At 35.9% G+C, this 27,666-nt stretch overlaps 1 protein-coding gene across 6 annotated transcripts in view; it reads right to left on the bottom strand.

The window, feature by feature from the left end:
* The window catches only part of TBCK (TBC1 domain containing kinase), a 97,863-nt gene that overhangs the window by 35,489 nt on the left and 34,708 nt on the right, over nucleotides 1-27,666 (bottom strand). For 5 of the 6 annotated variants that reach the window (XM_027635905.1, XM_027635903.1, XM_027635904.1 and 2 more), the window contains 11 exons: nucleotides 26,441-26,540; nucleotides 24,504-24,553; nucleotides 24,002-24,131; nucleotides 23,091-23,189; nucleotides 21,748-21,810; nucleotides 20,732-20,858; nucleotides 20,122-20,172; nucleotides 19,345-19,428; nucleotides 15,488-15,573; nucleotides 9,223-9,259; nucleotides 7,722-7,883 (listed from right to left, as the gene is read on the bottom strand). In XM_027635905.1, coding sequence (XP_027491706.1) covers nucleotides 7,722-7,883; nucleotides 9,223-9,259; nucleotides 15,488-15,573; nucleotides 19,345-19,428; nucleotides 20,122-20,172; nucleotides 20,732-20,858; nucleotides 21,748-21,810; nucleotides 23,091-23,189; nucleotides 24,002-24,131; nucleotides 24,504-24,553; nucleotides 26,441-26,540 — 989 coding nt within the window. The remainder of the gene's footprint in view (nucleotides 1-7,721; nucleotides 7,884-9,222; nucleotides 9,260-15,487; nucleotides 15,574-19,344; nucleotides 19,429-20,121; nucleotides 20,173-20,731; nucleotides 20,859-21,747; nucleotides 21,811-23,090; nucleotides 23,190-24,001; nucleotides 24,132-24,503; nucleotides 24,554-26,440; nucleotides 26,541-27,666) is intronic. The other variant, XM_027635908.1, reaches the window with a different exon arrangement.

Genomic DNA, 27,666 nt, shown 5'->3' with positions numbered 1-27,666 from the left:
TCAAAAAGTTTTTACTGAGATTTCTAAATATGCAAATAATACAGGAATTGAAAAAAGGCTAGGGAAGTTAAAGAAAAGTGATCTAACAGTAATATTCTAGTTTTGTCATGGCTCCTTCCTAATGTTAAGTCTATTTTAATGTTTTGCTCTTTTCCTAAACTAAGCTTCCTGTTTATCCTAAAATGTTTTTCATTTTGCTTTGTTCATGCTAAACTATAACTTCTTACCAAGCTGCTGCCTCCCTCTGTCAAAAGCCTCAACTGAAAAGGATGGCTCGGCCTGAAATAGTTGCTTTTTAAGCTACATATATTTAAGGTTTATTATTATAGATACAGGAGAAAAGAAGATTACACTTGAAATAGATGCTGAAAGAGCATCAGTTTAAATGCAATACACCTGTGACAAAAGCACATAGAATTTTTTATTTTTACAGCAAAACCGGATATGCATGTGTCATTCACAGAAAGTGAAGGCAAGTCATGGCAAAAAACAGAACATGAATGGTTCTTTCTTAATGAAAATGTACACAGACCAAGTCTTTGTGTGCAGTTAATCAATTCCAGAGCCCTTTCCTTGGGTAACAGGACACCAGTTAAGAAATTCAGCCAAAATAAACTGCTTCTGCATTTTGGGAATAGCCCAGAATTATGAGCTTGGTTTGACCTCTCCATCACAAACACTTTATTGCTACCCTGCCAGGCAACATCAGCTTTCACCACACGGCCACATAAATAGGTCAGAAAATCTCTGTGAAAAGAAAAGTTGTGAAGCTGAATAGGTCAGTCAGTTCGATCTCCCGATTCCTGCTCTTAGAAGAAAGAGACAAAAGGCCATAAACTTTTCTTCTTCTGGTGGCATACAAATAGATGCACCGAGTCAGCATATTTAAAAGGACAAATCTAGGAAGAGAAGTGACATTTCTATCCAACGTCTCTGTATCTATTAGTGCTAGAAGGTTATTATAAACAAAAAGGTCAATGCAAAATTATCCTTTTTATATAATTTATTTCATACATTATAGGATAGTTTCATGATTTCATTGTTTTGTGGCCAGCAATAGAGAGAAGCAGCAGTAAACACTATGAATTATTCCCTGAGACATTAGACTGCATAAAGGGCAAACTTGCACCCTTTTCTTACTTGTGATTGTAAAAATTGCTCTGACTCAGCATTTCAGTGAAAAGGTTTAATAAAGAGCGCCTTCCAGTATGGAAATGTGATGCTGTCCTGCCCTGATAAAAGGTGAGCAGGGAAGACACAGAACACAGAGTGACTGTACAAACAGTAAAGCTTCACTGTAAGTGAATCACCAAATGGCTCATGCTATGTCTTAGTGAGAAATAAGACAGAAATAGATTACATTTAGACTAACGTTGGCTAAGCTTCAACAGGAAAGCGTGTTTTAAACATTGTTATGAGGTGTGCCAGGGCTGTTTAACAACAAACATTTCTATAAATTTACAAAATGTTTAAGACACCTGAATGAAGCCTAACACAGGGTAAGATACTGGTCAACACCAGAAGCACAGGAATTCACACTGTATAATGGAAATAGTCAGATGGAGGATACTACGCAAAACCTGAGAGATACACAAGGGGAAATAAAGCACCTCAGCAGAAGAATGAACATTATTTCATAGGTAGATAATAACCATCTACAGAAGATGCATAAAAGGAGAGGTTTACAAAATGGAAGGAATTGGCTCAGAGGAAAAATTGTTTGAAACACAAACAATGTGTTGGAAATGAGGAACTTGTGGTGCCACCAACACAACATCCAACAACACACCATTTTTGAAGGAAAAACTTTTTTTGGCCTTTTTTTTGTTGCATGGTTTGTTATAATATTTGCTACATGTCTATTAAGTCAGTTGAAATATCAATGAAACTGACCTTCTCTATCCTAAATCTGTGTTTCACAGAAACAATATGCAAATACTGAAACTCAGCATGCATAAATAGAGATCATGCTTGCATAGGTTTCCCTCTGGGTGGTAACTATGACTTCTGTTATTTCCCAGGCATAATAGGCATAAACTTGTAAAAAACTCTGCAGTTAGAAACTCTGACCAGGCCACATGCTTATAAAACTGATTACTCTCTAAAGAGTCATAAGTAGAAGTCTTTTGTATTAATGTAGCTCTCCTCCTGTTAGCCTTCAGGATATTCTTAAGGATATAATATGAAGTAACTCTAATTTTCCATTTGTTAAAATAAGACAAAAATTGAAACAGCCTTGAAAAGGAGTTACTATTGCCATGAGAAAAGGATGAAAGCCTCTAATTTGACTTGTTCATTCCTAGATCAATGATGAAAAAACTCTTGGTAAAGATAAATACAAAGAGAATATCTAGATCTGCCAAATGAGTATCCTGAACCATGTAATGCCTCAAACTGCCAGAGCAAGCAACATCTTATTCAACATTGAAATGCTATTTCTCACAAATAAAGCAACTGTAAACAGGAAGGATAACAACCATCTTGCTTATGTACTCATGCTTAAAACTGCTTTCATTTCTAAAGAAATGTTCTTGCTATTTGTTACAACAGTAGATAACTTACTGAGATCCAAAACTTTCAGTGTTTACCATTAGTGAAGTCTATGTTAGTGTTTCAGATTGCAAAACTAATAGCTTTAAGTAGCTAACATAGGCCAACCTTGTCAGTATACATTTCTAAAGTTATTTAAAGCTTGCTGCATAATTAACCTACTCATCAGCCAAGGAAAAAAGTTGCCCTATTCTGTGAAAAAGCTAACACCCCTCATTTGAATTTACACACGGAAGTATTTAAGTACATTCAAGAAATTTTTAAGCTTGTCATTTCAGGGTTACCTTCCCAGCAGACAAGTTTGTGTTTTATACTCTATCAGCTTACGTGCTTGCTGAATTTTTTTCCTTAGAGTTGTGCTATGGGTTTTTTTTAGCATAAAGACTAAAGGACCCGTAAGAGACTGCCTAGCTCATTGCCTTGCTGTGAGGCCAAATGCAATATGACCAGCCTATCCCCTACAGATGCATGTCTAGACTTCTTAAATTTTTGCAGTGACAGAGGCTTCAACTGACATACCCCTGATGGGTACTTAGACCATTCATCATTATTTTCAGAATACAGGCAATGTTCAGCTCACCCCAGTTGGGATATCTGTCCTTCTCCTATCTCCAAGTTTTGCCCTTCAATAGTAACAATGCAGGCCTGAAATTTATTCCAAGTTTGCAAAATCAACAAAGAAGACTAGGTACAAATCCTGCTCTAGTTCTCCATGTTTAGTTCTGGTCTTTCTGTTGGTCTTACTGTTGATTTCTATTAAACTCCAGCTTTTAGTATATTAAGAACAAAGAGTTTGGACAGATAGAATCAAATGCCTCCTGTAGATTTATAAAGGCAAGAGTTTCAGTGAATATTATGTGAAAGTAAACCAAAGGGAACTGACAGCTCTCTCACAGTATGAGAACACTTAAAACAGACCCCATTTCTCAGTCCTTATTTTGACAGAGAGATTTTTCTAGCTCTCAGCCTACACTGCCATTCCAATTCTGTATTTAAGCAGTTATGGCTATTTCTATAACAATGCTAGATATACAGTCCCCAAATATATCTACAATATATAGAGATGTGCTGCTAATGTACATTTTAATCAAGAAGTTTTAATGCTGCATTATTTGTGCAGTTCATTTAAAACTTCTCCTCAATTAACAGTTAGAGAACTAAAGATTATTGAGCATTTACACTTGTACAGGCAAACATACTCAGCATAACCAAATTATAGACAGATGCCCTATTAGGCACCTTGCTCCGTCAGCAACACTCTCTTTAACTGTAAAAAGAAAACATCTAGTGTACACTCTTGCTTTCTAAGTATTAGTCTAATACTGAACCAATTTTATGCTTGTAATTTTAATAAAACAAAACAAACAAAAAAGAGGGAAATACTTTCCCAAGACACCTTTGTATAGAGAAAAAAATAATCATCATATCTAGAAGTAAAGCTCAGATAAGAGTGGCCTGAATTTTGTCTTTGCATGCCTAGAAATGCTAGTATATTTGACAGTCTCCCTTCTTGTGCTTTGATTTTATTCCAGTGTAGAGGTGCACAAAATCCTACATGACTAACAGGTGGATTATCTATTTTCTGAAGTGCCCTTTCTCTATGAAGAGTACTATCAAGCTTCTGTCAAGAAACAGAAGGTATAAGCCGCATGTCAGACTGTGTGTTTTTAAGACATGCACTAGGAAAGTTCTACTGATGAACTTGCTTTTCATCCTTTTTATGAAACACCACCTCTTGTGATAGACAGTCCTTTGCTAAAGGATATATATTTGATTTTCTTCCACCAGTGACAACTACAGAATAAAATAAAGGATTTTGTTATTTTTCCTTAGTGTGTCACTCACTCCAGCATTTGTCTTTAGTCTCAAGAGGATAGAATCTATAATCTAGAACTGCGTCTTGTTTGTGTCACTACAAGTGGAAAAGGTGAATAATTAAAGAACTCACAGCTTCAGGTAAAACAACATCAATCTTACAGAGTCTGACACTATTAAATGGCCTTGGTGAGTAGGTGTGCCCTAATGAATCTCTTTGCTTCTGTACCAAAGTCAATAATCTTGAGGAACTGCATTATGAAATACACCTGCATCTACAAAAAGCCAATTTAACACAGCAAAGATGAGGAACATGCTCAGAATTTTTTTATTACTACTACTAGTTTTACTAATAATTTTTACTAATAATTTTTTTTATTACTGGAAAACTTTCCTGTTAAAAAGACCTCTGACTAGTATCTGCTATTGATTGTTCAAACTGGCAGCAGTGAAATAACAAAGAGAAGTCCGAGGCCAATCAAAAGAGACTTCAGGGCACTGGGACAATTGGTAGAGGGATCAGGAGCACCAGTAGTGATTTCCTTGCTTCTTCCAGTAACAATGAATAACACTGATAGGAACAGGCAAATCCACCAGGTCAACGAGTGGCTCTGAGGTTGGTGTAATCGAAAAAATTTTGGGTTTTTTGACCATGGGATGATCTATTCAATACCTAGTCTACTGACACCTGACAGGATGCACCTGTCTCAGAAGGGAAAAAGAGTTTTAGTGCAGGAGCTTTAAACTAACTTGGATGGTGGAAAGGGACAAAACCAGGCTTGCCAGTGATGAGCGATGGGATGGTGCGCCAAAAGTTGAGAAAACCAGCACACATGGGATCTCTCAATCTGTCTCAGGAGGTGTTGGCTACAATGTACCACAACTGAAGTGTTTCTCCACTAATGAACTCGGCATGAGGAAAAATAATAAGAGCTCAAAGCTTTGGCCCAGTCCCAGAGATTTGACATCATTGGTGCACGTGAAACCTGGTGGGATGAGACCTGTAACTGGAGTGCCCTGTTGGATGGTTACAGGCTTTTCAGGAGAAACAGGCAGGGCAGAAGAGGTGGAGGGGTGGTACTGTATGTTCCTACCACATTCTGCCATATGTCAGACTTCTAGGAAAAACAAAGGTAATGCATACTCTCTTTGCTCTCTCTGCATCACCTGAATAGGACAAAATTTACTATATCTCTAAACTACACATAAAAATTAGCAGTGACTCCAGGATTGGTTTTGTTTGTGTGTCTCAAATAGTACCTCCTAAATCTTCTCCGGTATTTATATTGTTTCAATAAAGTTCATACTTAACAGAGCTCCTTAAACACAAGGAAAAAATATGAAAGAACAGATGAAAGAGAATTTAAAGAAAAACAAACACCTTGGGTAGTTATTTCCCAAACAATCTAATTCTATTTAAGTTTTAGCAGTTGATATACGTCCCCTTCATACAGCCTCCACAAGGAATGAACTAGGACATTCGTGGCTACAGCAAAGGAACTTTCCAGTATTCTTAATTAACCAATTATTTTGCCAAATTCTTCAAATAAATTTCCTAATATGCTAGGACATTGTTTAAACTAAATGAAAATAAATCAAAATTTCAAATAGAGCTTCCAAAAATAGCGAGTAATGTCCAATTGTATTGACTTCGTAGACAAAATACGGTCAAAGCTTTGAGACAAGCATTGGAAAGGGTTTTCAGTATCAAGCAATCAATAATGGCACAAGGCTGCTTCTTTTTCCTCACATCATTAACTTTTTTAACCAGAAGTTGAAACTGTGTTATATACAGTGAACTGGAAATAAAGTAGGGAGGATTTTGTTTGTTTCGTAAAAACAAAAAAACTTTAAAAAGTGTTCCACAAAGTTTCAAGATTGCAGTAGAATACTTTTATCAGTTTGGAAAGCAAGTTGCTTTCATTAGCAGCCTGAAATTCCAGTGCACAAAAGCTTGAAAATTACAGAAGTTTCAGACTGTTGAGCAACAATTGATTTTAGATTAAAATTATTGCAGATGTTTTGAACAAAATAATCTCTTCCTGGGGATGACCGAGTTTCAGGTGAAGGTTGCTTGTAAATTACTTTCAGGAAGTCCTCAGCCTTGGCACCCAATTTATTGTAACAAAAATAATAGAAGTTTTGTTTGAAAGCCACAGCTGACAAGAAGCATAACTAATCAGTACTTCTTAAAGAGAAAAAGACTCAGGTCAGAAAGAGAAGGCACAAGGCTATGATAATTATATGTTCAAAAAGTTACTGATTAAGCTAGACCAACAACATTTAAGTCACACTAGAATTATCTTCCACCTCACACTTTTTTCCATTAGTAGTCTTACTAGTATTACTTTATGATATGCTTTAGAGTAACCTTACAATATTCAATGTGCCACTGCTGACATCCCAAATGTCACAGACATCACCAGTGTTAAAAAAATGCACATCTTTTTGGAAACTGGTATTTCCTACCAGAGTATCAGCAAAGTTGTCATCAACTACAACCAGCAGAACACGTGTACATTACAACACTACAAATTTTAGTAAATTAATTTTATTATATAAACGGATATGCTTATGTGTTCTTACACATGATCTCAGCATAAAGTACTTCAACTTCATCTTTCAGTTGACATGGCTTACTCAGTTCAAATGCATTCTACTGTCTCACTATATACTTGCTCTGAAAGAAGATCTAAGCTTCATGGTTAATGATAATGTTTTTTATAAGATGTAACACTTGTTTGTATGGACAGGTTAACCACCTCCCACTGAACAAGGAGACAGAGCTTCTGCACAATGGTCATGAGCCTCCAGTATGATTTTCGAAGTTCTTCTGAAAGCTTTAAATTTCAAATGGAAACTGATTTAACACAGAGCAATTTCAATGGCTTCTAATACTGCTTTCCCTAACCCTTTTACTTGATTGCTTCCACAGTAAAAGTTTAATTATGTTTGAGAGGAAAACAGGCTAGCACCAGCATCAAAGTGGAAAAGCACTGTTCAGAACAGTACTAAACTTATTTCTAAAAAAATTCTTATCAACTGGATCATTTCTATATGTCGTATGTCTAAAAATAGTCACTTATGAATTACTTTAAATTGTTCTAAATTTCACAACAAAAATACTCCAACCTTCATCTGGAAATAACAACAGGCTTACTGAATTCTTTCTGATGACAGTAAAAAGACTTCAACCAACTACAACAAACTGTAGTTAAGACCCACACACACTCTGGCAGTGAGTTTGCCTAAATCTACCATGATTTCAAAACATATATTTACATGCAGGCACATACTTTATTCAGCAACACGATGGGGAAGACAGAGAAAGCAGGAAGAAATACTTTTTTCTGTACCTGGCAAATCTGAAAAAAGAAGAATGCACTCATTGAATCCATTAGCCAGAAGACGATCCCTCAGCTGTTGAAGTATGGCAACTCCAATACAGAATGGGAAGGAGGAATTTCCAAGCAGTAATGTATCCCACAAGTGAAAAATTTTGTGCAAAGGAAAGACATCTGTATGATAAATAAGCACAATAAAAAAACCCATAAGCATATACACGCGCTCAGAGTGTTAATGAGTTGCCTTTTTTATAGTTCTTTCTTTTATAGTTCTTTCTTTTTTATTTGGGAGCAAAGAGGCTCAACCTCTTTAGAATCATATTTGTCTTCATACGCAGTTTGATTATTCTGGAAATCATCAATGTCCTCTTTCATGAATTAATACTTGGAAGTGTGTGGGTTTTCACATCTCAAACTTATGCAAAATTAGGCAATTTTTTTTTCTTTTGGTACAGTGTAATTATGCACTAGGACACCCATATCAGTTTTTCACGGTATGAAGACATTAATGAGTTAATCAATAAGATCAGTTACTTACAATTAGACAAAAGAATGAGCAGAATAAAGCAAATACTGGCAGAATAAAGGAAAGACAAGAAGAAAGGCCTAGTAAAAATAGCATATAAAGCTGAAGGTGGCTCTCTTAAAATAAGCTATCCTCCAACTAAATAGTTATAAGATTTTATTGCAATTGGTTGCCAAGGAAATCATCCTGGTTTTCCAAATTTGGTGATTCTCATGAAAGTTATAGAAAAACAGGCATCTGCAGGAACCAGTTCTTAACAGTCAAGATCTTTAGAAATTGCAATCAAGAATCTCACATTAAATTCTTTGATATTTCACCAGAGAAATAATCCATCAACTCTTTTAATTCTGTCACTTTTTAAAAAGTTTGAATTCAAAGTCTGCCAATGTTGACATGACATGAAAAAAATCACAGAGATCTTTGAAGAGAGAAGTTTTTAAATTGCTTTCTAGACTTGTTTTATTAGCTTTGTCCTCTTTAATTAAAAGCTCACCAAATTATAAAGTTCTCTTTGTTCCTAACATATATGCACAAATAACATAGTGCTACTAGAGTAAGTGTGTATAAGTGCAATAAAAAAAAAGCTTTTTTTGATGATCTTCAAAAACAAAGTTACAGTTTCTTCCATTATTTGGGTGAGGGCAAGGGATGGTTTGGTTTGGTTTTTTAACTATTATTACATTTCTTTCCAGTAGATAACAGTTTTATTTTAATACATCCTAAATACCTCATGTGTAAAATAATCCAGTTCAAATTCAACATAATAATTAAAAAAAAATAGAAATGCTAACTATTGCCAAACCAGGACAGACAGTAAGCGACAGACAGTGTTGAGTTTCAAACCAGAATGCATCCTTGCAAATTACAAGCATCCTACTAAATTACATATTATACCAATTAGGAAAGCTTTAGCTGAAAAAGTGAGAAAATAATATACTTAAGAAATAAAAGAACATTTAATCAGAGAATAAGGAAAAGCATACTCACGTGTAAACATTGTAAGAAACCAAGGAATTGCATAAAGCTGCAAAAGGTGGTGATGAAGGGAAGAAAACAAAAAAATGCTTTGAGAACTAATGTTGTCTGTCAACTACATTAGAAATTGGCTATTTCATATGAATGTATTTAAAATGGAAAATAAATGCGGTGGTAGATCCACTATCATACAACTCTTAGGCCCCCTGAGCTTTTTCCATCCCCCATCTCCAGTTCCAATGTATTTCAAATTACTAGTTTGTAATACTGTATCAAAAACAGTAACGAAACCAACCACCACCCTCACTAGGCTCGTTTGCAAAAAATAACACCCAAAGTCTTAAATAAGTAAAAAATCTGCTCCATTAAACTGTCACAATTCTCACTAAGCTAAGCAAAAATTAGCCAAGGATGCCTGAAAAAAGATAAACCAACTTGATTCAATATATCCTTTTGACTATGGAAAAAAATGGCTTTATATAAAGAACTAAAAGTGCAAACTGCAATTTCCAAGGTAAAAAATAACTACATCTGCCTTTTTCTCCTCTGTTGGTATTTATTAAAATGTATACTTCTCAGTGAAGGAACTAAGAACAATTTTATTCTCAAAAGTAGTACCAGTTAAGCATTTATGTAGTTCTACTGTGACCTTTAAAGGCAGGTGCCATTTGATGATGTCCTGGTTCAGCACTTACATCACTACAAGACTGTCTAAGAACTTGTGCTGCTGCAACAGCTACAGAAAACCTTTAATTTCAGCAAACTTTCATCCTCATGACATCATATAGAGTGTGAAGAGCTAAGCATTTATGATACACCGAGAGTTACTTAATTTTCATTGAAGTATTTAGCATGTTGCAGGCAACAGAATCCATTTTCTTGAAACAAACTGCACAGAAAGTCCCCATAAATTAGGAACACAAGAGTGAGATAATCACTGTCAAATTTTATTCAGCTGCATAGCTCATGTGCTGTTTTATACTTCTGAAGATTTACAGTTTGACATAAAGCTTAACATATTACTTTTTAGCTCATAAAAAGTGCAAATTAGTCCTCCTATTAAGCTTCTCCTGGAAGTAAACAAACGAGGAGCGGAAAGCATAATTGATATTATGTTAATAAATTACTACTTATTCCATAAACTCTTAACTGTGTTATGGCTCTGACTAAATGATGCACACATCTGCTGAAAATCTTCTTAGTATATCTCTCTCTAAATTTCATTCTTATGGCTTCATCTGAGTACCTGATAATATTAGAACCATACTGTCCATAAACTAAAAAAGCTGCAATGACCAGACTGTTCACCACTTTTAATATTCAGGAGACTTTTATGAAGCTTGGCCTCCAACCTGCCAATTGATTTTAAGGGTTCAAAATCTAAACCAGAATCAATTTCTATCATCATTTTAATCTTGCAATACATTCATACTATTTCCCCAAGTATACCTATGTCATGCCTTAAATAGATGGCATTCTAGTGAATAATAACATGCCCTGTTCCCTGAAATATCCCCTACTGTGGTTGTTATCAGCTAATACCTGTTTACCTGCTTGTTTGTATGCAATATCTTGCTTCCAATGCAGTAGGAAAACGAGTTTAGTAGCCTGAGGCTCCTCTTTGCTTGGAGGTACATATTATGTGGACGTCATTTTGAACTACATTAATTCCTTGGTATTTAAAAGAAATTATTTCCTCCTTTTCATATATTTGACTAAAATGTTTTACCAAAGCAGATCTGAACTTTCTTCTTATTTCACAAACACCTCTATTGTACATGCACTTACAAAAAAATACATAAGGATATACACAAAATGAGAAACTTTAAAGATTATTAAAAGGTAACCATAAGAAAAAGCACTGCTTTACTCTAAACCACCCTCACCAAAACTATTAACAGTGACATGAAAAGTAGCTCTAACACCTTCAGTAGAAGGTTAGCAGGAGAGTTTGTATTGAAGGGAGGTTCCCCTCTGTTTTTAATAAATGTTTTAAGACGAGGAGGCCTTGGTAAACCTGAAAATGTTATGATTACTTTTAACAAGCAACCACGGGAAAGCCACGACACCGGTGGCATTATCCACTCGGCAAGTCAAAGAGCAGGAGAAGGACTGAGGATGCTGCACCGAGCGGCAGCTCCCCAGCCCCGCGGTCCCTCCCCGGCCGCTCCCGGGTACCGGACTGACCGCAGCGTTGGTAAACGCTGCCCTCTAGCGACCGCCCGCCGCAACAGCGCCGTGCCCTGCCCCCGGAATAACCTGCTCCGGGAAAAGAGCTTTTCAACCCCTTACTGCTGAACCCCGAAACATCACGGGGTTGTGGTTTCTAACGACACTTAACTCTCCGTAGCCGGGAAGTATACCTAATGTGTAATCAAAGCAGCATCTGAACCACTGGAACGGCCTGAGAATAAGTCACATTAAGAGACTGTAAATTCAATGCTTCGTTTTCTTTAGAGTTACTTTTAGATGAGCAGTTCCATAATTATCATTTTGCTTTGCTAGTAAAATACAAGATCTTTTGTGCTTTGAAGTAAGGATTTGGAAATTTCTTACATATGAAGCACACAGCAACCACTTAAAATCTATTCCCATTCAAACAATAAATCCACAGGGTTTTGGGTTTTGTGGTTTTTTTGGTTGGTTTTTTTGTGTGTGTGTGTGTGTTTTTTGTTTTGGTTTGGTTTTTTTTGTTACAATTGAAATCTGTTGACCTCAGACTAGGTTTCATTCTCCATCTTTCCATCACCCCTATCTAAAGCCTCCTTTCCAATGGTGCTCTGCTATGATGAACTCTGCTCAGTACCTGAGCTTGGAGATGTAGTTTGTGTTGTTTTTCAGCAGGGTGAAGATGTTTACCTGTCCATAGCTAGGTGGTCATATTTTGAGAAAAGTGCATCTTCCATTAAACATTCAAAACTCTCGGAGATATTGGTTCAAATCTTAATGAAAGCCTTTTCCATAAGGATTTTTTTTATTGCCTGTTGTAACTGTCGGGATTGTTTCATTATTTGACCGATCCTCTAGAAGATGAAAGCTTTACACACTTGTACCTACAGAAGATTGAGAGGGTGATCAAACTCCAGAAAAAGCTTCCTGGAAGGTGCTTGATGCCCCAAGGCTGTCAGTGTTTAGGAGACATTTGGACAATGCCCTTAACAGCATGCTTTAAGTCAGCCCTGAAGTGGTCAGGCAGTTGGACTAGTGACTGTTGTAGGCCCCTTCCAAATGAAATAGCTTATTCTATAAACTCAGCATCTTTCACCTTCACGTTCCATCTTTTAAATACACACATACACATACTTAGGTTTAATCCTATATGGTGCCTAGAAAATTAATCATATATTTACAGGCTACAGAAAGATGCAAAAGATAATACAAGTCTAGTCAAATTTTTAATATTAAATTCTACCCATCCATATGCACCTACACAAACAAAATTTAAGGAATTATTGCTCTCTTCACAAGATAAAAAATACCAGCAAGAAACTTCTCCTTCAGATTCATTATCAGGTAATTGTGCAGCAGAACAGAGATAAAGTACTTCAAGGGCAGGATTTTTATTTTCATTTAGACGACGCCCCTATTACTGACAGCTCCTGCATATCACCCAAACCAAGCAAAGGTATCTATCCACCTGTGCCAGCAGCTCCAGCACAATGATAAAAGTAACTGCAGCCAGACTTTGACATCTGTTAAGGATATATGACAACTGTTTCTAGCTTCCAGAATTTGCAGCTGAAAGTGCTTTAGAATAATTTATAGCTATAGTTACACTTTTAGTAACATAATACACTTCCTTGTTTTTCTTCAGTTCAAAATGGTCTGCTGTTTAGGGTCAGAATTATTCAGCAAATTAAGGAAAATATTATAAAGTATTATATAGGGTGGGGAAGATTATAAACTTTGGGAGAGTAAGCAAAGAAGAACTGTAAGGTTCACCATATATATCACCCCTGTATTTACATGTAAATCACATAGCCACAGCAATGTACCTAATCCAGGCACCACATCAGCTAATAATATTCAGAATGATTCAAGCTTCAGCAGTATTCAATATTCTGAGAGCTACGTGACCTGAAGCAAATGAGAAGGGTGCCAGGAAACACAATCTTCCCTGCAGCGGAGCCTGCGTTTCAATGATGAAAGATTAATCAGGATTTACTTTGATAGGATTAGTACTCAAGCACGAAACTCTAGTTCAGATCTCATTACTACAGCGCACATACTTCACCTTGATGGATCCTGTGCTGCCTTGTTACGGGTACAAAAAAAAAAAATCACTAGCTCACTAATCTGAAAGTCAGAACAATTTTTACCTATTCAAAAACCCCCAAAAATGAGACAGACAATTTAGGAAGGACAACTTCTCTTCAGAGGTTAGTGTTAATTTTAGAACAAGCATTTGTCAATGCAAGAGGGTTTTTTCCAAAAATATACCTCTGTTTTGCAATTTACTACGTTACCTAACAATTTCTAGACTGTAATTCTTAGAGACAAGGCTCATGTGTGACTATGTGCTGTCCAACGATTAACAAAATGCAAACTAAAATATAACAAAACGTGATTTTAAACTACTCCATCTGACTTGTACTTTGGAAGTTTTCAGTGGAGAACACTGAAATATAACTTAAGCTCTCACATAAAGATTAGTAGTCCAAATGAGGATCCGTAAGGTGGTCAAGAAAATTACATCTTTACCACTTGAGTGGGAACTAGTTTCCTGGACAAAATACACAGAGGAATTGCTTTGGTCATCTATGGCCTTTAACAAATAATCATCGAGTACATTTACACAGTGATGCTGCAAAATTGATTCTCACTCAGGAACTTAAATGTTGCTGCCCTTCGTCTACTCAAATATCTAGGCTTTCTACAGATCAGTGTTCTCACTTCTCATTACCTTCTTTTCATCTTCCTCCCACCTGCCCCCTTCAGACATGGGTCATCTGCAATACATGTGGCTCTGTCAAACTTCTCACTTTATAATACAATACACTGGCTTTCTCTTCTGCTCATTTTAACACTGCAATATCTTTTACGTTTGTATCAATCAAACAACATTATTACATTAAAACACCTCCACAAATGAAAATATATACTTGCTTTTCCATTACAATCTTTGTTAACATCGATAATGAATATCTGCCAGTCCCAAAGACCCACAAATTCACTCAGGAACTGTGCACAACAAAGGACTTTCAGAGGCTTGGCCTTGGTAGTCCAACTTAAAATATTTCCTAATAAGCATAAGACTTTTCCGATAAAGTAATCGTTATATTGCATATAGAAACAATGCATATAAATTTCTTATTTAAGAAATTTTTTTTCTACATGAACATCTCCTGACTTCAGTTTCCCTCTTCCCTCCTCTGTCATCATGTTCTTATGACTAACTTGTAATTACAAAATTTCTAAATGCCAAATATAGAATGATATAGACCACAACAAATAACCACATTATCTCTATGGCCTTGTCTAAATGTACATTTCAGAAACATTAGTCATAAACTTCAATAATGCTATAGTAAGTCAGACAAACATTTTTATTTTTATCTTGGCTTTTTGGACTACATGCACCTCTCTAAAAAGGAGGAGGAAAGCTTTACTATTTACACTCATGAAGTGAGCCTCTAAAGAAGGTCCTGTTTTGCTTTTTCCAGCATAGTCTACCCTCTCTTCTACGTTTTGGCTGTGTTCTCAATTTTCATTTTCCTCCATCTTACAGACTTCTTTCCAAGGAAAGTATAAAACTTGTGTCTAAGTTATACACTTGTCCCATGTTTCTGATAGACTCCAGCAAATGACTGCTAAGCATTTTCCAAGGTCTGACATATCTACAAGATTAACCACACTTGCACATATTTTTTCAATTACTTGTAAAATGATATGTCTATTGTGTTAATCAACAGCACTTAATTAGCTTGCAGTAATTTTGCTGTTAGTAATTTATGGACACATTAATTTTTGTATATTAATCTACATTTCAAAAATAAATATATACACCTTTTAAGACGAATTTGTAAGTTATAGTAACTGGTTAATAGTATTTTTTTTTTGTATTTATCATCCCAACAGAACAGGAAGGACTGAAGCATGTAAAATAAGTCAAACTTTGTCATTTTATCAGCATATTTAGAAAGGTCCATTAATATGGAAGTTTCACTTTTGTTGAAGTGCTACTGAAACAATCTGCAAAGGCATTTCATCCCAGTTGCCCTCATTTCCCATTTTTTAATTCCTTTGAATAATACTTATAAGGACCCTTAGCACTTACATCTGGAATAAAACCAATTTCATTAAGGTGGTTACTCAGCTCTGGATCATGGAATGCAATCATCTGAGAAAACACCGTCAGGTATTCTGAAATGACAAATGCAAGATAGTTGTCAAAACCACAAACCATCATATGCTGCTAGCTCACAGTAGAGCTGTAGGAAAGGAAAACAACTGATTTCAAACCTACAATAAAACAAAAAGTGAATAACACCACTGTCTTCCTTGTCATCATTATAGTCAATACAGAGGAAGAAACGTTTCATTTCTCTTGCTTAGTACTTCTCAACTTGGACTTTTAACAATGATTTACTTGGTTCATTCTTAGGTTGTGATGCATGTTTGACATGCAAAGTTAAAGACTTTTCAGTATAAGTATGAGCCGTAAAATACCAATGGAAGCAAATTAAAACAAGACTGTTCCAAGGATTTTTAAGACTTCAACTGCTTTAGTGATACAAAAAGTTTATATTATTTAAACAATATTCTGTGTGGTTTCTTTTCTACAAAGAATTTTGCAATCTGAAAGTTGAGGTTTTAAGGTAACGGGGCTATAAGGTTACCATTTTCATGATCAGTAATACCTTAATTTGTTTGCCTTTTTTCTAGAAGCAAGAAGGAGAAATACTTACTGTAAGAGAGAAAATTTATTGCATCTTCAGCCTGGCACATTTGATTGATGGGTACAGTTTCATTAAATTATCTAAATAACATTTGTTTTTAATTGGAAGAGAAGCAGACAGCAGAACACAGACACTGACAGATTTCTCTTTCTGTTCTGCCCCTCTCCCACTTTTGCCCACACAGTCATATGCTTTGTTAGAAGGAAGATGATGAGGTAATAACATTGCTGTTTTCTAACAGATGGCAATTCCTTTTTCTCCATGCTCCCAAGCCCAGACAGCTAGTCTAGGGGAGGAAAACAGAGAATGTGAAACCTGCTTCCAGAACATGCTGACATCTCAAGGCTCCACAGGCTACTGTCCCCAAATATAAACCTCCATATACCAAGTCCACACAGCTCCACAAATTAGCTATTCAGAGTTGCCATTGCTTCCTTCAAAGTCTACTGCAGGACTAGGTGCCTACTGCTGTCTCACTTGGAGAGAGCAAATAATTCCTTACTGCTGTTTGTCTTCATCCCTGAAGTGGCAAAACTGAACTCCAGTTCCACTGCTAAGAAGCACAGAAGTGGCTCTGCTGGGACAATTCCACACACACTATATTACTTAAATCTTGATTATCTGCACTCAAGTTAACTCCTCTCAGGTTAAGCCAGCAAGTTAAGGACAATCACTCAGTAAAATTCTCTTTGGACTAGAAATTTTAAAAGCTCATTCTGCCCCAGGAGGACTGAAAAACAATGCTCTCACTGTAAGAATACTATGGAAACAAGCCACAATCCCTGCAATCACTGCAAATTATACTTAAAAGGATGCCTAATTCTCCAAGGTAAGTATGCCTAATTCTCCAAGGTAAGTTGCAATAAGAAATTAAGATCTCTTGACCCTGCTCCAGAATTTCACAACATTTTTTGCTTCAAGCTGCAATGACAAAGCCACAGCACGCTAAACTTCTCAGGAGATTTCTGGAATCTTAGGAGTGCCAGCCTCTCTGCTCTGATACTGCACCTCTGCTGTGCCACAGCTGCCTCAGCTCTCAGCACTCAGCTGGGAAGGTAAGTAGGTAAACAAACGCATGAGGAGTTTGTGTCACCACAGCCAGACTGCTTTGGAGCTGATCGTATGTCTCATGCTTTCTCAGTTTCCAGCCAAAGTTATTCTTATTCACATGCATACAAGTTAGGGAGATAACTGAGTCCATGCCTTAAATTCATACCACACTACATGATAATCATTTAAAAAAAGTGCATCTTGCATCGGTTTTATTTTGTGAAACAGCCAGCAGTCTCAAGTCAGGTATAACAAACCAATAATCCTCCACATTCAGCCACACGCTGGTGAAGACAATTTCCCAATTAGCTTCCCTGAAATACATTTGTTCTTAAAATAAAGATTTGTGCCCATTATGGTTCTCTATGGATATACCACAGGTTGATAGATTCCATCTTTATTTGAACAGCCAGTGTCATGAAATATAGTTACTGTGTAAGATTACATGGGTAATTAAGGGACTAATGAAAAATACAGACATCTTCACAAAAACAGTCAATTGCAGTTGGTTGGAATATGAATTTCTGTTTTGCATAATTAGGTATTGCATACCAAAATCTCTTTAACTGCTCTTGTTTCCTATTTCATGTAAGGAAATACCCCTGATAAGCTTAGAAAAAACAGCTGTCTTTGCTGTATGTGACAAGTTCAGAGATGAGTTTTCTGAACTTTGCAGTTTGAAAGATTGCTTCCATCCACCCCTACACAGAAGACACAAAGAAGGTAAAATTGCAGTGGACAGTTAAATAATACATTCTTAACACTTTCTTCCAACTCAATAAAGCAGGGAAATGACACAGAATTTTTCTTTAAACCTGTATTTAAATATTGGTTTTTGACATACAACCCTAGAAAAGATTAATTAGAATACTGAAAGAATTCTAAAGGGTCTGGTCTCCCTGAGTCCTTGATGACACCAGATGTTGAACAAGAACTCAGGAACGCCTATACTGCTTTGGTTCACATAATCCTACTGACCTAGATTTCTAACTTCAGCTGATACATATTTTTGTAAAGCTCCTTAGGAATAATATCAGGAAACCCTGGAGAGCAGAAGTATTATTTTATGGAAGAGTATACCCCCTTGAGAAAACTCTTTACCAAGCTATTAATCTTGAAGTCTAAAGCACTTGTCTCCAGAGGAGCATACTTGTTCTTTTCATCTTTAGACCTTTACTGCAAGCAATCTTTCTTTACAGACAAAAGGATGCAAACAAGTTCTCCAGAATAATTTTTCCTATTATTTTATTCAGTTCGTAATACCTCTTACCCATTGTCTTTCATACATAAACCCTCCTAACAGCTGCAATCCCTCCTTACATTAGCTCTCTCCTGATCATCTAATATGTAAATGCTTTTATGCCTAATTAGTTTTGTTGATCAGTTCTTAATTTCCTTTTTTGAACACAAAAAAATGACAGACACTGATTGAAGTTGATGAGTTTCACAAGAAATATAAGAAATAATTTCTTTAAAAGAAATATAAAGGCAGCAAGCCATGCTGAAACTCAGTATTCAATAAACACTCATAACTGCTTGCAATTAATAACATTCATTACCACCTGTTTTTTTTAAATTACTGATGGCTTTTCAAACAGCTTCTTCTGGTTTTTAAAAGCTGCATGAAAGATAAACTATCTTCCCAACATGGTGTGTCAAGGTGGCTTTCTAGTTCTAGACAATTCCTTTTCCAAATTTTCATGAAATTGAAAATTAATTTTCAGGTAGAACAGACATTCCTAGCTATTGTTTTAATTTCTCTGAGTTATCTATAAAGTTGTTGAAGACTGAACTACGGAACGTTATTCCTTGGGGTTCTCCAACACCTGTCCTGTATTGAATGACCTTATCTTTCATGCAGTAAGAAATTCTCCTCAAATCCCTATATCCTTGAATACCATAACTTCCATTTTCTGAGGAACCTCTTGTTTGTACTGCAAGGATGGAGTGACTCTTACCTAGGATTTTACATAGAACATATTGTGTGTGTGTGTGTGCATGCACATTTGGGTTTTCTCTCCTGCCTGAATCTTTACCCACTTATTTTATTCCTAATTTTCTTGCACAGCTATGTCATTGTAATTGCATTCAAAATTTGAAACCCCTTGAAAAAGTGTATTTATATATCCATTTACATATAATCTACTTCTCTTAGAACCACAAAAAAATAAAGGGACTGACTTACCTTGAATAACATGAGAATTATCCTTCAAAAAGAAGTTATACAAATACTTTGGTATAAAAGCAGACATGCAAGCATATGCCAGAGCTGAAAGAATTAAAAAATGGATGCAATGACAGAGGTAGAAACAAAACTACACCTAAAATGTTCATTATTAAGCAGATAATAAGCATAAATACTTAAATCAATCTATACACAAAAATGATTGTATGCACAGTAGGCATAACAGGAGTCACTGTCCTAAGAAACTAGTTTTCCCATACACAGACCTTATACAAAGAAAGCCAGCTACAAGAGAATAAAAGAGTGGTCTAGACCTGTTCTGAACAAATCACATTCTAATAAGATGAAGGTCACATATACAAAGTTGATTGTAAATTTAAAACTATCATCAGCTTTTCTGAATAAAGCTAGTCTGACAGGTTAACACTTAGGTTAATAATAACCTTAAAGAAGGCTGAACTACAGCTTCACTGAAATAGACATGTACTAGAGCAGTATTTCTTCCTTTTACATACAAGGTTACTTGTGCTTTTGATTATATATCATTATTGTACTTGCAATAAACACAGGAGTTGAACCCCTGCTTGAAGAGCAGTACACCACATGGAGTTTTCAAAACCCAACCATTTCTTTTGACTTGTGGCAACTAAAGCACTAAAATTCCTTTTTTAGGTACAGAAACTTTCCATCTATAAGCAAGTGTGCACATCTGTCTGCAACCAGATACAGACGACAGACTGTGCTTTCCCTTCACTCCCAACAGAAAAGGGTACTCACCTTCATTGTTAAAATTCAAGTACAGAAACGGTGCACAAAGGGAGTCAAGACCTAAGAGAGAAGAGCCATGAAGAAACGGCACAAAGAGCTCATTTATTTTTATGCACAAGATAAATTCATCAGTTTATCATGAAAATTTGCATACTCGATACTGGTTATAGTTCTACCAGGGCTTTACATGTAATGCTGAGAACAACTGTGAAATCAATGCATGAAAACAGAGAGGATATCAAATTGTTAAACTACAATGCTGAAAAGATATTCTGCCAAAGTTTCCAAGAAAGGTCAATTATCATCTCAAGAACTCAGTAACTTTTGCAACTTTACCTTGGAACTGAACAGTAAGCAACAGACTCTTCGTTTATAAACAAAGTGACTGAAACTTAAGAAGAGTAAATATATAACAAAGAGTGAGGTAATTTCTCACTGCAAATTAAACACACATTATTAGGAATTAAATTTACAATAACCCATAGATTCATTCTTCAAAGGAAACAGAAAGAAAAGTACTCAAAAGAGCTTCTACTGAGGGGCAGAAGAGGGGAGGTATTTTTAAGTCAGTCAGAGCTTTCCATATAATTCTCTGACCTTGCTAACTAGTCAAACTCACCTTGCCAGTACACCAAATCAGGATGGGAAACAACCCAGGCCTTCAATACACGTCTAAACTTTGCATGACCTTCTGGTGATGACAGCAATTCATCATACTGATGGCAACGAGGAATATCAACTTCAATCTGCACCACAGCCAACATATAATATAAAGAGAAACGGGGATAAGTGGGGTAGTACTACAGCAATCTTCCAATACTAGAGGTGGAAGTCAGCCAAAGAATGTAGGTCAGACCACCATCATAAACACAATCTGCTTCCTCTATCACTCTCAAAACCAAAACTGACAGGGGACCTAACAGCCCTGTCCAAGTTTAAAAACAGAGATTTTTTTTCTTTTGCTGCATTCATATTTTTAAAAGAGTGCTAACCCTTGAAAAAGGCAGAAAGCAGATAACAATTACAGTTTTTTACTTCTGGACTCATTTCAGGTGGTAATATCACTTTGCTCTAAAAGGTAATCAAATGAGAGTTCTCAATGTTGTAACCAACGTGATGGAAAATAGTCCTTCACCCAGCTGAAAGAAACAGCTGTTGCTCCTGATGGTTTTTTTTTTCTGTCTGGTAAGGGAACATTTAAGAACATTCTCTTCTTGGAGAACCAAAATGCTTAAAACCCCATTTCTGTGAAGCACAACTCACCTTACAGGATCTCAGGCTACTCAGTACACTACCTGTACACTTGTACAAGGTCCAACAGGCACAACAAGCATTCAATAAAACCAGGAATTTTAACAATATATCATTAGTACTGTTCACTACACTTGGCTGCTGCTACAAAAACAGTGATTATGAAGTGAAAGAGGATTTCACTTTCCACATGTTCTAACATAAGCTGAGCTAAAGTACTTGTACGTGTCTGTTTTGCAAGATTCTTGCTACAGCACAAATAAGGTTAGAGGGCAAGGGGAACCCTTTTAGTATTATCAACCACATTTTCTGTAATAGGTAAATGGCTCCGAAGGGTAGAAATGATCTTCAAGTGACAATATTTGGTAATGCCAGAAGTCTTACTTGTCTGTCTGTAGGAATCGGTGTGTCTTTATCAATGGCATCATATTTTGCTTGTATGGCACCCTAAATGTGGAAGAAGAATATTTGAATTTAGAAAACACTTACTAACAAAAGGTATATAACAATGTACATGCTGATATGCAGAAGCTGACTGTTTTTGTTATGTACTTTAGTTAGCAACTCTTTTTTCCTGAAAAACTTTCCTGAAGTACAAAAAAAGTCTGACACTAAACTTTAACAAAACCATCTTCATTCCATTCTAATTCATGACATATAGATTTTTCTGTGACCTCACCAATACAATCTTCAGTGATTATCAGTTGTTTATGCAGAAAGCTATGTACTTGATACAGTTTACCATTTTCAAGTTAAGAGATGCACTCAATTTAAATTCAGTGCTTACCTCAGCCACTGGCAAGTGACTTTCAGCATCATCTCTGGAAAGGCACTGAATCCAGCTGCTTGTTAATTGATATTGACAGTATACACTACTCTAGTAGCTTGTCCTCGCTTAAATCCCAAGACAGGCATGTTAACAAGTCCATTTTAATGTTATGGGATAGGGAAACACTACCCATATTGTACAGATGGCAAGCTGCTGAAGCATGAGAACTGACTCATCTCCCAAGACTCAGGTTACAACCCTGACCAGCAGTTTTGCTTTTTTTTTGTTTCTATTATATAGCACTCAGAAGGTCATATCCTGAGCTAAATATCCTGAATAACCTGGGATTAATCTGCAAGAATCTCCTTGCTACATGCTGCAGATTGCAAGTAAGGTAGATGCAAAAGCTATATAGTTGAGGAACTCTGTGAGGAGCCCTCACTTCTAGGATATTCCTTACTAGTCCTTTGTCTGAAAGGGTTACATTTGATTTATTTATTCTCCAGTCTTTCTCAGAAATTCATTGATTGGTAGATGAGAAAAATACATTTGATATGTTTCATCCTGTTTTGTCCAACTATCGCTGACTGGAGCAGAAGGATTGTAACTGCATTTGTCAAAAATATTAAAAATAAAACCAAACCCCCTGTTAACTACCAAAAGTATTTAAACAATCTAACAGAATTTGGTTGTAAGGGTATTATTTTTCCATCTCATAATCAAAATTAAAGGCAGTCAAGTTTACGTACATTCTCTATCTATCAAATAACATTAGAAGCAAGAAGCAAGTTGGTCTGAACTTTATTCACACAATTTCATGACTCATTTAGTTTAAAATTCCAGTAACTCTACCTGCCAAATCTGTAAGTCCATTCCAACTTCCCTGCCAATCCCATTCCTATCCCACTCCACCCTCAGTTAGTATTTGAACTTCTGCAAATGTTACCATTACCCTTACCTCAACACCCAACAGGGCAGCCCAGGTTATGCCTCTCAGAAGAGGAGGGATGTCAACCCTAGCTTCTTTCCAAATTTGGTTTTTCTTATATGGGTAGGCCTACAAAGAGAAGAGATTAACTGCAAAAAACGTTACCATGTAACTGAAAAAATTCCAACCCCAATCCTGGGACAGTCTTTCCCCATAAGGACAAATACTGTCAGCCTGAACAGAGAATACAAGTTTTACAAAAAGTAAATTTAATTCCTAACTGGAAGGCCTGGATGAAGGACTACTGCTTGATATTAAAATATCCGCTCTTCTCATAAACGCATTAACATGCTTTGGTATATACTGGATATATCTACTAATCCAAATTTTTATTAGAAGGTTTTTATTTTCATGCTATGCACCCATCTTGGTTTTATTAAACATTTCTAGGTTATATTTGATAATGTGCATCAGCTCTCTCATTCTTAAATAAGAATCCATCTCTTCTAATGTAAATTAGGAACTGCTATTTCTTCCCCCAATATAAACCTCATATTTGTGACATGGCACTGCTATGGCATGTTTTCAAGTACCTTACTGCTTGGAAATGCAGAAGTGTTAACAGGCATATTTATATCTAAAATAACTTAGTCTGTTATGAAATAAAAGGATGTAAAATTATTTTCATCAGTAAGTAACCAGTATTAACAGTAGCTCTGTTTTCATGTGCATACTTTAAAATTTACTTTTATATTCATCACTACTGAAAAAGACCTATTTCTTATATTTTTATCTTCAGTCTTATACTTTTGTAGGGTTTTCTTCCCCTTTCCCAGTGTGGTCTCTTGTATCACTGCTTCCTTTTTCAATTACTTAGTCTTTTAAAAATCTTCCAATTAACAGGCCAAATCCAATTATCCAGCATCAGAAAGATTCCATACCTTCAACAGCCTGTCAAACAGGACAATTCTATTTAGCTGGTACTCTGTGTCCCTCTCCCGGATGATCAGAGGAAGACTGGCAGCTGCAGAGAGCTCATTGCTACTGTTTGAATGAGGTAAAGTTGACTGGCTGGAAAGAAAGAGCTAGGATAGTAGTAGTGAAGAGCATGAAATACAAATCACTGAAAAAAATTTAATATCCTATGATGCATTTCTGAGTCAGAAACAAACATAAATGGATAATTTTGAATATTCAGCATAAACAGTTGAGTTGATGCTGAGTTGTTCTCTCCAGAACAGAGAAACAGGCTAAGGTCCTCAGTTTGGTATCAGGGCCCTAAGTGCAGAGTGTTTACCAGCCCTCAACTTTTCGAACCAAACAAGACATGTTAGTTTTGTTTTGGGAGACAGTTATGTCTAGCTGTGCAGTGTGCTACTCAAATAAAACTAATAACTCAAAATTCAGTTCCTTATAGATGTACAAATTTACAGACGCACTTACTCATCTTCAAGCAATGGATAAAATGCTTCTCCACCAACATCTTTCAGCCTCTGAAGTGAAAAAGAAAAATAATTCATTATTAGAATGCTGCTCAGAATTCAAGTAGAAATCTTAGTGGAATACAAAAACTATTTATTAGTAATTCATTTGCCAAATTTAGTAGTTTGCCTTGAGACCTAAGCATTAGCTCAGTACTCTGTCAGCAAAGAGGCTTACAGACAGCCTTTAACACTAAAAACTTTTACTAACAGAGGTCTTTTGAGTTGGTGGAATTTCTCCTGCCTGAAGATAACTCATCTATAAACCTATTTCCGCAGAAAAAATGGCTTCTAATGATCATGGATTAAGAGATTAATAGTATTACGCAGTTCTTTTTCTTTTTCTAATCTTTCTTCATGGACTTCCTATCCAAGTAGCTGCAAAGCAACTGCACAACTTGGTTTTATGTTTCTAATCAGTTCAAGAGCTATTTCCTTTCAGGAAATATAGGCACTCTCAGGAAAGGTGATGAACAAACATGCCTAGATTTTTCACTGGAGTTTTCAGACATCTTATGGTGCATCAAAATTAATGTTTAATACCATGCTCCCTGCAGTGCTCTGTTTTGCAGTTCCATCCTTAACTTGAAGGCATACTGCACAGCCTGTTCCTCCTGGGACTGACAGAACAGTTCATTCTCAGTTCATTCGGTACTGCTCCTCTTTTGATTATAAGCATCATGCTCTGCTCTATAAAAGGTGTTTGAAGAACTGTGTAAGTTCAAAAATTTATTTCAACTAATAGTGCAAGGTTCAGGCTTGCATTGTCCTCAGAATGAAATTTCAGTATATACTTCTTTTCTGCTGTATTTATAGAAGCAGGCAGCAATATCCAAAATTTCAGATAAAAAAGTTTAAAAAAAGCCTTAAAAGCTGACCTTTCATAAGAACAACAGTAGGAACTGCAGTGTGCATCAACTTTATAGTAATTATTGCATACTGTTAACCTCCCTCCTGCCATCCAAACCCCATCAACCAAGCGAAGAAAGTATTCCAATTCTTTGGTCTGTCTTCATGCATTTGTGTGTAAAGTTTTACTGAAGAAATACATTTACACAGTATTTGACACCCTGCCCCCAAAATTAAGGTGGCAGAGAACAAGACTTCAGGGGTTGCATTCCTTTCTGTATTAAGCCCTGTAATTATATAGAAAGGGGGTTTTTTTTAACTGTGACAGAATTGCATTTGCTATTGCAGCATAAATTCCTAATTCTAGAGTAATAAACATGTGCAAAGACATACGAACAATTAAAACATTTCAGTGATATATGGAGTAAATCTTGTAACTCGTCATTACATCAAGCAAAGTCATGATATCGTATGTTGATGTTTTCCACTGAAGATGGAAGAAAACTGCATGACAGCACTTCTGCAAAATGCTTTGAAGAGATCCTTTGAACTAGCTGTTTCATAGCTACATATTCCAAAGATTAGTAATTAACTACTGGAAACTTGGTATCCAGCTTTAAGTATAAAGCTTTTAAGGAGTTGAAACTGAAGTGAGTTGATCTTTCTTTTGGATAATGTGAGCCATCTACAGACAACAAAGTACACAAGAAGACACTCACTATCCAGTCACTTTAGCAATTGTGGAGAATATCAGGTACTACAGAACTATTTGCACTACACCAGGACAAAGAAGGTAACAAAAAAAAAGAAAGGGAGGGATATAGGAAAGGGATGGAGGGACAGAAGATAAATCAAACCTAGTAAGTTTTTGCAGACAAAGCAGTTTAATAGCATAAATCATAATCTGACACAGACGCTAAGAAGTGTTCTCTTGGAATTAGTAACATTTCTGTTTGCAGAAACAGCAGCAGGAGCTCCTGTTACATATTCCCTTTAAACAAATGTTTCTGCAGTGAGGTTGTAAGAAAAAGTGCACAATACTACTCTTACATTTTGGAGCTGGCACAGAGACAAAGTCACAGTTGTGTCATCTAGGAGGGAACTTCTATCTCGTCCTTGCCCAAAGCTCTCACCATCTTCTAATAAAAAGCTTCAAAAAGAAGAAAAAAAAATTAGGTCATTTTATAAACACAGGACTTGAGCTAGGAAAAAAAATTTCTTACATCAAGCAGTTTCCTCTTTAAAACAAAGTATTAGCTCTTAGAGTATCGTGTATTGACTCTGCATAGCATGAAGTCTGCTATCAAGGGAATGTACAATCACCTTAAATTATTCCAACAGCTTTTGTTGTAAAACACATTTCAGGTTTTCTATAACTTTTGTTTGCATGCAAAGGAAGAGTAATGAGATACGGGATTAATACTCCCTTTTATTCCTTGATGTGTCACCGATCAGAGCTGCTGTTTAATGTGAAAAGCAAAAATAAAATATTATCATATGAAAGCCATTTTCCATCACGAAAAAAAAACTAAGCATAAGTCTGACCCAGACCTTTTCTGTTGAAGTCCACCTAAGGATACAAATGAATCCAATACAGAGTATACACAAATTTTCTATTTTATGATATTTTTAAAGCAGATCACATGAAACTGATTTTCAGAAATTAAGCTATCATTACAAGTATCACTTAGATGGAGTTAGATTGCATTTTTTGAAACTAACACCTGATCTTTGAGTCTTTCACCTTAATGATGAATAATGTTTGTCCCTCATAATTCAAAAGCAACTGTGTTTACCTATGGGCAAACAAATATGCAATTCCTCAAAATCTCACACTAATTTTGACGCTAAAATATCACTTAAAACCTAGTTCCACACTTTTTTTTCTTTTAAAGATATTGTATTTTGGCTGTACACATACTTCATGTTTAAACTGCAAAATAGTAAATTGATATATATTGGCACATAATTATATTTATTAAGATCAGATAATAAGATTATAATATGAATTACTACATAAAATTGCAACACGTGTAGCAGTAAGATAAAAGTAGTAATGACTAAAATGCTTTTACAGACTTATAAGTCATAAAACCAAGCATTTAAAAAAAATTGATCAGTTAATCTGCTGAATAACTGGATTGACCATTCAGCACTGCTGCTCCATGAGAAGGAATTCAGAATGCGAGAATTTGCTGCTCTACATATTAAACTACAATTACAAAGAAGCCATTGAATCACAGTGAGACATTATTACTAAAACTTAATGTGATTTG

The sequence above is a fragment of the Corapipo altera genome, unplaced genomic scaffold (assembly GCF_003945725.1).
Source record: "Corapipo altera isolate COAL_440 unplaced genomic scaffold, ASM394572v1 22b, whole genome shotgun sequence".
NCBI lineage: Eukaryota > Metazoa > Chordata > Aves > Passeriformes > Pipridae > Corapipo > Corapipo altera.
The sequence above is the reverse complement of the archived record's forward strand: the minus strand, read 5'-3'. Positions and strand labels throughout refer to the sequence as shown.